The sequence below is a fragment of the Blastomyces dermatitidis genome (genome assembly GCF_000003525.1).
Source record: "Blastomyces dermatitidis ER-3 genomic scaffold supercont1.3, whole genome shotgun sequence".
Lineage (NCBI taxonomy): Eukaryota > Fungi > Ascomycota > Eurotiomycetes > Onygenales > Ajellomycetaceae > Blastomyces > Blastomyces dermatitidis.
In genome coordinates, this window is record NW_025544776.1 from 3,817,189 (window position 1) to 3,828,596 (window position 11,408).

The window sequence follows — 11,408 nt, forward strand, 5'->3', positions numbered from 1 at the left end:
ACTAGATTTTTATTTGAAAAGTGAATCTGAAATCTTTAATATTTGAAATAATATGATTTGAGATTAATGTAATGAATACAAATCATAATCAGAAGTAATGCTTTTAGACAATGTAATAACTGTAAAGTTTGATTCTAATCTCAGACACAGTTACACAGTCAGTCTATCTGAGAGTATAGTTTATATAGGTCTTTTCAATCTAATAACAGGTGAATAAATTAAAGCTTTAATTTTCATTGCTTTCAGAGAAGATAATTTGAATTCTTCTAGAATTCTTCTCAATACTCTGTTTTACAGACTTTGAAAGAGTTCAGTGAAATTTTCTTGATTATTTCATCAAACTTAAACTTCATAATCAGCTACTAAGATGATACAGACTATGTATAACTATCTCATAGTCTGAAAGAATAGATCTCTCTCTGTATTTAATAGTCTGACTATGCTATTCAATAGTCTTTCTGTCTTGATAGTAGACTGGCTGACAGAATTATGAATTTCACATTTAATCTCATTTAATCTGATTTCATACATTTCTTGATGTGAATCTCACTGGAACTAGTTATTAAAAAAACATGCAAAGTGACTATATATGAGATCTTAAAATGAAAGTATGACTGGAAAAAAATGAGAAAGTGATCTCATTTAATCTCATTTATTTTCATTCTTGCTATAAAGTTACTATTTTTAGACATTTTAAGGTTTTATTTAGACTATTTTTAATTTTTTAAAAAGTAACACTTTTTGATAACACTCAAATAAGATTTAAAGTCATTTAAAGCAATAAAAATAATTTAAATTGAGAAGTAGAAATCATGATCTCATTTGAAAAATGTGATAAGAGTAGACACTAAGTCTCACTGAGACAGTATGAGACTACTATCTAATGTTAAAACTGTGTAATAAGATCAGTTGAATTAATAATAAGACTATCAAACAATCTGATTCTGATCTCAGAAATGATCACACGGTCAGTCTACTTAATACTTCTTTGTTGAATATAATATTTAAAATTCAACTGAAAGTTTAATCTTTGATATTTACAAGATTGAATCAGTAAGAGTATAATTTTTCACAGAGATACTTATATTAAATTTGTAACATATGCTGACATTCATTGAGTTAATACAGATCTGAGATTCTGTTCAATTACTGATTATATCATTTATATAATAAGTAACTATTATATAACAGAGCTACTAACAAACTAAGATTTTCAATTCATTAACTAAGACTAAATATATTGCATTCTCTAAAACTATTTATACACTTGTTTATCTATGTAAGCTTCTAGACAACACTAATTTCATTTCATTTTATTTTAATAATTTAAATATTAATAATCATTTCATTTTTACTGCAGTTAATAATCTTGCTTATACAATCTATATTAATAATATATCTATTATAAAGCTATTCTCTTTTGAAGCAATTTTACATTGATTGAAGTATATAATGATCTGTTTTCATATTCTTCAGAATCTTATCTGTAAGAATGAGATATTTATATAATATTTCATCTGCTGAAAACACAGTGAATGAGCTGATTGAATCACTTGAAATGTTAAAATATATGCATTGAAAGAACAATATTAACATAAACAAATAAGAAGATAAAAAATCATTAATTTCATAACTGGTTTTTTTATTTCCTTATATTTTCTAGTCATTTTTATACCTGTACTTGATTTGAAGATGAATTTTATATATAGTATTCTGTATAGTTACTCTGATAAGTGAGAATGTTAGATTATATATTCTAGCTTATTAATTCTTCTATTATATAACTTCTTACAAGTTAGCAATCTTTTTAATTAAGCAAGCTTTACATCTTTCACATTTAAACAATATGATAACTGTAAAGTTTGATTTTGATCTCAGACATAGTTACACAGCCAGTTTAAACATCATTATATATTTTTAATAAAATGTATGTGATGTTACATTACAGTGTTTTTTACATAGAAAAGTTAATTTTTCTATAATAAATAGAGATATAATAAACGTATTAAGAGTATTCAAATATACTGAGAGAATGAGAATTCTCACATACTAAGCAGTAGTGTATGAAAGAAGTATATTAATAAATGTATAAATTGTAATGAATGTAAAGAAGAGTATAAAGAATGTAAATACTGTATAAAAGAATAAAAATTAATATTAGAATCACATAGACTTGTAAAGTCAGCTGTTCAATTCTATTCATGAATTTGACAGAGTGCATGTGATATCATATGAAATAACATTATAAAGTATTTTACATGTAAAAGTTGGTTTTTCTATACTAAAGAGAGTGATGAGTATATTAATAAACATATAGATTGTAATGAATGTAGAGAAGAGTAGACAGAATGTAAATACAGTAAAGAACATCTATAAAGAAAAGAATAAAGATTAATATCAGAGCTGTACAGGCTGCAGCACTGGCTATTCAATCCCATTCATGAATTCAATGAGGTTGCATGTAATATCACATGAGGTCACATTACAGGGCATTTTGTACAGGAAAGTTGGTTTTTTTTATAATAAAGAGAGAGATAAAGAGTAAATAGAGAGATAAAAGATGAAAGTACAGCTACTCAATTCACTAAACATCTGACCTTTTTCATCTGTAAGTTACTTTGCAAAAAGCAGCTGTAATATTAGTACAGCCACTCTGCCCACCAAACAGTCATTATATTGGGGCTGTACTTTTTTACGAGTACACATAGCCGCACCGAACAGGCCCTTATTATTTCCCCCGTACGTGCCTATACTCATTCTATTATCATCAAGATGGATCTCCTTGCTATTCTTGAACCTCCTATTGCACCTCCGGAGGCCTGAGAAACTCTGGAACCCCTGCTACACCCCCAAAGCGATTAACCCGCGATCAACATCGAGATATCCTTCTCCTTCGCAGTTTTGACAATGGCCTTTTTATTGGCTATCTCCCGGCACTAATACTCAGATCGGGCGGCACAGCGCTTAACAGTGGCCCGATTTCCCCACAAGAGGACGTATGTGTCTCCAGGCTGCCATGTATGAACACAAAAGCGGAAATCCATCACCTATACAGGCAAAATCATCGGTATTCAGTCGGATAAGTAAATTTGCTTGCTAACTAACGAGTGTGTTACCTGCGGGTGTGAACAAAAACCCGCTCAGCTTCCCATCAGAAGTCGTTCTAATGAGGGGCAGCTGCTCATTGATTGGCTGTGGTCATCTGGGATCCGAGGGGGAGATGGAGCAAAATGAGAAACGGAAAAGGACGATGATGATTATTGCCAACGGAAACTTTTAACGCACATCCTATGTAATCGCGCATCCTGTGCAAGCCCGCTTGACAACCATTTTAGCAATGCACCAATCGCAAATCTAGATGCCTTGCCCTGAGGCAACAGAAAATAATTTAATAAGCATTCCCCTGTTTTTACTAGAAGACTCTGCTAGCTTACATGCACGTACGGTGGATAGCAGAATCATCAAGGCAGGCATTAACGCGACCGAAAACTTGGATGCCCATATTTGATGCTCCCTTCCTGAGAGTCCAACCGCCGCGAAGTTAACTTGACAGGCCAGAAAAGAAAACACGACTATTGGTATTTGGGAATTACACAAACTTCCAGCCCCCACCATTTTAAAGCAAGTATTACTACGGAGTACACAAGTACTCCGTACATAGATTCAAGTATATGATGTGGCATCTCCACGCCGTCATCCTCCTAGTTTTAGCTCCACGGGGCAAAGGCGAAGAAGAAGAAAAATAATTCAATAAACAGAATATCGGACCATGCTAACCCTATGAGATGAAGGAAAGCTCCCATATTTATTTTACTCAAAGAGAAGAAACAGCCGATTATTCCCTGCGAAAAAGCTTGGTCTCAAGAAATAAGCAATCAAGCTTTTATTCTTGCTTCCAACTTCACATTGGCAGTGAACTACCTAGTATCCAGACGCCTAGGTAAAAAATCCGCTTCTACCACCGGGAATACCTCGTTCATGGATGTATCAACCCCTCAACAAGGATGCTAAGGGGAAAACCTTCACCCTGTTGGTCACACTCGTGATTGCACCCGCAAGGGCCCGGATTTGCGCTTCGTTTTATACGTTTGCATCGTTGGCATAGTTTCTCCGAAGAGCGCAGTCAATTTCGCCAGGATGCGCGCGCCCTTCCCGGGACGATCACGCTAATTGGAGTTTTAATAGCGAGCATCCCGATAAAAAATAATCCATGAAACGTACGCCTGGAGACAGGGAACAAAGTTAAGGTAGATAACATAACGCTCCTCAAATGGCCTCAAATGGAGCTTAATTCACTTAAATGGGAAATTTGGGCCAAATACTCGGCGCCCGCCGGGGCTGATGACAGGGGCCAGGTCGCAATGTGCAGATCAAATTTATAACCTTCCAAGGATGACTTATCTCGAGCACAACTGGCGGACATTGTAATTTACTAGGAATGCGGGAAACATTGGGAGGATCGTAATTCCTATTTGCCCATTGCCCAGGACCACAGAGATCGCATTCCACTCACTCAATTCTATTATTATTCACAAACTGGCTGCTGTCTCTCCCTTTGGCCCCTCCTTTCCCCCAGTCTAGACTTCGACTTGTAGAAGCCAATAATCAGTCCGAATAGCATTTGCCACAGGGATCGACTTCGGCCCCATGTACTCATCGGATCACCAATCAATCAGTGCGGCATTTGCAAAGCTGATTTCTCATCATCGTTGTGCAGAGCTGGTCACCCTCCCCTCCTTTACTCACCCCACAATCGGCCCCCGGCGGGTAGTTGTCTAGGTTTAAGCACAGCATGCATGGCCAAGGAATCATACACGGTTAGGTGGGGAAAGAATCAATGTAGCGGCCGAGTGGGAGCGAGATGGGGGCTGTAAGGGAACAGCGGTCCTCGTTATTAGCTTTGCATTAGCTTTGCATTAGCTAGAGTTCACCAATAATGGAGTCAAGCAGCATTAACTCTCTGCACGGTTGCAGGGGGCAGTTTTGCTTGAGAAAACAAAGAACAAAGAAACGGCAGATCTCTTTCATTTCCTTCGGTGGGCTGATCATGCGAGGCGGATTCTGGGGCGGCGTACTAACGATTTCTCTCTACGAGCAGTTTGTGTGGGGTATGGACGGAGTACACATCTCACACATAATATATTGATAGTTGCTGTGGCTACTGCATCTCTCATTGTATATAGAGAACCTTGCTAGCCAGATAGATAATACACACAATGTTGATTCTTCTTTCTCATTCTCTTCTCAACACTCAGTTTCTTAGTGTAGAGATGTAGATTAGAGGATTAAAAACTGGAATTAGTATTAGAAAGAGTAAGAATGAGCTAGAGTCTCATAAACTATGAAAATTCAATATGATCAGAGAGTGTAGAGATGATGTGCTGAGTATGGTATGTCTAGTGTATTGAGGGGCCACAATGTTCAACGGTACGGAGTAATCCGGTTTGTGTGGTTTCATCAGGTCATTAGTAGTTGAGGGAATAGCCCTGGTACGTTCAACTGCGAGCAACCCTGCAAGGCAAAAAGGTTGATGTAATCTAACAATAATGCCCCTTTACGCACCATTTGTGTGACTTGTTGGAGCTTTAATCTACACCAAAAAAATTTAGACTCTCAGGGATCTTCAGCAACAGGTGCGCTTGTCAATACGACTGAGGGCGGCAATGTAAGTTACTTATGTAGAGTGCATAACTAGGTAGGTGCAGATACATCTAATGATACATTACAGCTGGCCAAAATACAAAAAACAACTATAGCCCGTGTCTATCCAGTCTGTCTCAAACGACTAGGAATCCGCAAACGATGCTTTGGTCGGAAGAGGGAGGCGGTTATTTCAAGCAGACGGGTTCTTGAGGAGCGATAAGAGTTATCATCCTTCGGAGTACTTCGCAGGCAGATCGTTGTGATGCACTCCGGCTTGGACTTTCCCGTGAGGCCACCGGAATCCCCAACTTGTTACTACAGAGATATCCATGGAGGCAAGGAAACAACAAAAACTTAAACGATATGGGAATACAAGTGCTTGTCCAGTGACTTTAATACCGGTCCAAGCACAAACCGAAGCAGATTGGCACTACGGAGTACCGCCGCTATATCATTAGTAGCTCGAATCTTACGATGGATGAAACGGGCGTCGGTGTTGTTCAGTAGGAGACGGTGGGCCAGTCACCGATCCAGATCTCATGATGAGCGCGGGTAGTGCGGCTGCAGACAGGACCGCTGTAGCCGCAACCGATGACGGAGTTGGCATAGTGGCTGGAACATGCGGATTGGAAGGGCGACGTGACCGAGCTGGACTTTGCGCCCTACTAGCACTGGCCCACTCTGACATATTCGAATATGGGGTTTCATTTGGTAAAATAGGTTCGGGGAGTCGAAAATTCTGAGGTAGTTCAACGTCCAACTGGCCATCGTCCGGCTCTAACCCAAGAGTAGAAGGGATCCTAATGTTAGCTTTCTGGGCCGCAGATATCTTCGACAACATCGGCCTTTGCAGTTGAACGCCGACCCTTTCTGTGGGCATCCGTGAATAGGTGGCATCGAAGCCAATATTCTCATGCGATGCGGAACTTCGTGATTTGCGGAGTTTATGATTGGGCAGTCTATTATTCTGTGAGACTTCGCCAGCCTCTGCGTCGAACGAACTGCTCCGTTGAGCACGGATTCTTCGTTGATGAAGCGCGGAGCGATCTGGGGTCCGCGCAATTACTGTGCGTACTAGCGGATCAACATGATCAACACGGAAAATAACTCTGGCTCGCATGGTTTGGACAGCAGAGTCTAAGGCAAGCTCAACTGCGCAGTGATTTCTTATCCTACCCAGCTTGGGCCAAGTCGCCCTTTCACCAGAGAGGCAGGCCTGGACCATGAATTCCGAGGTAGGATTTCTTAGGATGCTCGGGAATACGTCATACGGTATCCGAGGAAGGATATTGATATCTCCGTGATATCTTTGGCTCATAATAGATCTGAGTTTTTTTAGGATGTTAGGGAACACCCCGATCTCAGAAAGAATGTGCATTCGATGCAACGCCTCCTCTCTTGCCACCCTTGTAAGATACTTCATCCAACTTGACTCCAACTGCTTTTCCACGACATCGCTGAGAAAGAAGGTCTCCTCCTGTGGAATAAAAGGGACAACGTGTGGATTGACCTGGGAAACAATGAAATGGTTGACGTTGAACATTTCTGATAAGCGCGTCATTGGCAAATCATGGTCGACCGAGCCGTCGATCCACCGATGAGGCGCATCGTGCCACTCCGTTATCTCTCCAGTGATTGGGTCCTTCGCCTTCAAGGATGACGACGAAAATATTAGCGGAACAGAACATGATGTGGCTCTGCGAGAAGTTAGTATATATTAACAATAAACGGAGAACAGTAAACTTACACTGCGGACCAAATCAAAACGTTCGGGGCGGTGATGTAGTTCAGCAACCTTGGCAACTCGTAAATGCCAGCGTTGGAGACGCCAATGTTCAAAATCCTCCTTGTCCTATAGTATGCCTCCTGGAAAGTCACATCGCCTAGCAAATCCCTCATCACTCGGGTCAGGTGGGCAATGTCATAAAATGAGCCGTGTTTAAGAAACCTCATCAATCGTTGAAAGACTTGCAGCCTGTCGTCCTCGTCACTGAATACAGAAAAGTCGCCACATCCAAAGTTTGAAAGGATCTCAGGCATTTCCTCGTCCGTATAGACACCCAGAACAGCACTAACAATGCTACCCGCAGAGGAACCGGAGATAATGCGTGGCAATAATCGTGTCTCCCAAAGCGCCTTCGCAACACCAATATGGTTCATGCCAAAAGTAGCGCCTCCTGAAAGTAGAAGTGCACTTCGGCCAAACGCTTGCCGAGCGGCAAGGAGCTGTTCCAGCAGGTATCTCGACTCGGAGCCATCGAAATCGTATTTTCGCGACACATCCAGCAAAGTCGATAGGGTTTCGGCAGCGGTCGTGATATACTGATCTACCAGGTTCTTCGTCCCGATTCGCGAGTGGTTATACATGTCGCTATTGGTCATGCCTCCAAGATCACGGCTTAGGGAAGTGCGGATAATATGGGTCATAGCCGCTGCATCACAGCTACGCCGGGCCTTCTCGAGCTGATGTAGTCTTCGTTGAACTAGTGATGGATTATATTCGTCACATTCAAAAGTCGCCTTCCATTCATTGTTGCCATCAAGTTCATCAAGTTCACTCGCAATGTCCAACCAATCGTGGAGCGTTGTAGCCTTCAAGCAAATCGTCAGAGGTCAAGCTCTAAATTATACGTAGAGACTAAAGCTTACATCTTGAAGCCTTATAGAGAGGATACGTTTTCTTTCCTTAATTCGCATCTCCTCCGCATTTCCTGGCTTAGCCCTAAGCCTGTAAACAGCATCTCTGGCACGGGTGACGGACGACCAGACGAACGAAGAGAGTGAATTGGAAGTGAGTTCCTGGAGGTAGGACAGAGCTTGCCCCGATGGGGGACTTGTGGACAGAGAAGTCGACGATCGCTCGCATGTGATTGTTACAAGGGCCTGATCCCTCATATGTGGCATGACTGTGAGCTCTGTTATCCCCGAAACCTGGGGCTGAGTGCATATGTTTCAAACAGCGCAACACAAAGTCCTCAGTGGACGCATGTCCATGTACAAGTGGAAAGGAAAGGATTTCTTTGATCTTTGAACAAGCATGCTTAGGTAGGGATAAAGATATCGAAAAGAATGAAGCGATTCTGTTAATAAGCACACTTTGTTGTATCTAGCTGGTAATGTCACGCGACGAAAATTCCTGTGCGCATCTCAGGCAAGTGCGGCCAAGCCCGCGCCAAAAAATTTTTCAAGGTATCATCTACCTCGCACAGGTTTGGTTAGCCAGCATCAAAATGTTGAAATGTGGGAAACTGGTACTTGAGCCACCACATTACATGATACGTGACAAGTAACGTAATCAACCACCTAACGCTCGTTTCCAGCTAACGCTCACCTTTGTAAATCAATTACAAACAACTTTAAATGTTAATATCTCAATGAATATTCATTATTTTAACTGTTTAATTTGTAACCTATAAATATCAAGACTTATAGTATAATATAATTCAAAAATATAATATTATTTTCTAATAAAAATTCAATATAATATAATATATATTTATAAATTAATATTCTGTTTTTAAGAATAGTTTTAAATAAATATTTATTAAAATATAAATATTTGAAGTTAATTGTAGTTAATTTATAAAGATGAGTATTAAATGAAAATGAGTGTTAAATAATTGATTATATTAATAAAATTATTATCTATTTTCACTTAAACACTTAGACTGGCTGATGAGATTATAAATTTTACATTTAATCTCATTTAATCTGATCTCATACATTTCTTGATATGAGTTTTACCAGAATCAAGCCTTAAAAAAATCTGAAAATGAATCATTTCTGAGAGAAATAATGTGAAAAATGACCAGATTTAATTCAAGAACAGTGAAATGAGAGTAATTTCTCAGAATAAACTGTGAAAGATAATCATTCTTTCAAAATCAGAATGAGACTGAGACTGAAGATTAAAATCAGTCTCATTCAGTTTATTCAGTAATTATTTATATAATCAGAATTTGATAATAATTATTGATAATACTTATGAAATAACTAAATACATTCTTATATAAGTTTATTCTTCACTTTCTTATAAAAACTACACTTCTCTGATATACTATGATGAGAGATATTAAACTATCTAATAATTTCATATTTTACAATTATGAGTTTCTTAATTATTTCTTCTTACAATTGTCTCTGATAATAGTAATAAATATCTTAACTTGAGTTGAACTTTCACTTCATTCTTATCTCTATTAATGAAATTATTAGAATATTACATGTCATCAGTGTAATAGTTGAATATATACTCTCAATAATTTTTTATAACTCTAGAATTGATTTGATGTATAAATTCATCAGATTATCTTAAAGATAGCAGTTAAATTCAGTTTTATAAGTATATAGTTTTACCTGATTTTCAGTTGCAATCAATGTATATAAGTTCTATTTCAAAGTTAGTATTATAGTTCTATGAGATATAAAGTGTTATCAAAGATTGTTATTTTCTAGAGAATTGTATTTCACTGTCTTCATATCTTAAATATCTGCTTATTCAAATCTCTGATAGTTGATATTATAGTAGTCTCAGATTAATTTAATATACAAGTCTCATTTCTTCTCTATTTAATCTTAAGAAGTGTAGATATTAACTTAATAAGAGAGATCTAATAGAGCTGCTATAGCATAGTACTCTGCAAAAGATTGTTCAGTTTTGCTGTAGTAATATATCAGTTTATTTCTTACAGTAATAATAGTCTGCACTATAGTATTATCTCAGACTGAATTTCTTTTTAAATGATTCAACTACTTCTTAAGATAAGTAAATAAACTGTTATACACTTATCAGACTGACTGCAGTATTAATATATAAGTGATTAAGACTGTCTTTATTATCTTATAAAACTGAAACAGTAAATCAATTATATATTTCAACTGAGTTCACTTTATATCAGAAAGTTTCAATATTTAAATCTTTTCTCAATCAGAGTATTATACTCAATAATTAATTATCTGATACAATTGAAGAGTCTGAACAGTTATCTTATATATTGAACTTCATCATATTCTAATATTTTATATCATATTCAGTGATATGACTGATTTATTTATTTATTGAATATTATGAAATTATTATTATTATTTAGAGAGAATATAAATCATATTAACAATGTTTCAAATCTGTGATATTTAAATTATTAGTTAATTTATTTAAAATTAACAGCAGTATTATCAAAAAGTATTATTAAAAAGTAATATTAAAAAGTATTATTAAAAAACATTATCTTTTATAAAGTGAATGTAAAAGTTACTTAAGTAATCACTTCTATCTTATTCTTATTTCAAGAATCAGTCATTTTATTATTCTTTATCTTGATATTAAGATTCTTTATCAGTGTTTGTATTACAAGTTGAATCACATGAGTAATACAGAGAATATAATCTTATTTATTATTTCAGAAATACAAAGTCAATTTTTACTTCAAGCTCTTTATTATAGTATAGTTATTTACAGTATTATCAGTTATATTTATAAGAAGACTGAGACTAATATCTCAATAGTTATTTTTAATCACAGTTATTAATATCTCTGTTATATAATTCTCAGTATAACTACTGATCAATGATTTAAATTCAATTAATATCTCTTAATAAGTTCAGTTCTTATTCATGTAATAATATATAACTCTTATAAATGTAAGATTGTTTATACTAGTTCATGTATTCACTGTAAGAGACACTCTTTGATGATTCTTCAACTCTGATTCTAGATATTGTATATTGACTTTGTAGTGTATCTCAAGATTGAACTGAAGACAGAA

General features: G+C 36.7%; 1 protein-coding gene across 3 annotated transcripts; it reads right to left on the minus strand.

Annotated features, from left to right (window-relative positions):
- Positions 1–2,488: 2,488 nt before the first annotated feature.
- BDCG_03109 (NTE family protein) lies at positions 2,489–8,848 on the minus strand. Of its 3 annotated transcripts, XM_045418709.1 has the most exons (5): positions 8,293–8,837; positions 7,391–8,235; positions 5,080–7,340; positions 3,286–4,898; positions 2,568–3,202 (listed from the first exon to the last, which is right to left on the minus strand). In XM_045418709.1, the coding sequence occupies exons 1-3, from the start codon at positions 8,545–8,547 to the stop codon at positions 6,113–6,115; spliced, it is 2,328 nt and encodes a 775-aa protein (XP_045280312.1). In that variant the 5' UTR covers positions 8,548–8,837; the 3' UTR covers positions 2,568–3,202; positions 3,286–4,898; positions 5,080–6,112. The 3 variants fall into 3 exon arrangements, with proteins under 3 accessions (XP_045275219.1, XP_045280312.1, XP_045280313.1); XM_045418708.1 differs by having other exon boundaries at positions 2,489–4,898; positions 5,076–7,340; XM_045418710.1 differs by lacking the exons at positions 2,568–3,202; positions 3,286–4,898 and having other exon boundaries at positions 4,912–7,340; positions 8,293–8,848.
- Between the last annotated feature and the right edge of the window lie 2,560 nt (positions 8,849–11,408).

Excerpts from the sequence above, each read along its gene's own strand:
- BDCG_03109 (XM_045418708.1), bottom strand. The coding sequence starts at position 8,547 with ATGCCACATATGAGGGATCAGGCCCTTGTAACAATCACATGCGAGCGA. Across the intron at positions 8,236-8,292 it reads TCTCTATAAGGCTTCAAGAT|GCTACAACGCTCCACGATTG; the intron begins GTAAGCTTTAGT and ends ATTTGCTTGAAG. Across the intron at positions 7,341-7,390 it reads GTTTTGATTTGGTCCGCAGT|AGCCACATCATGTTCTGTTC; the intron begins GTAAGTTTACTG and ends AACTTCTCGCAG.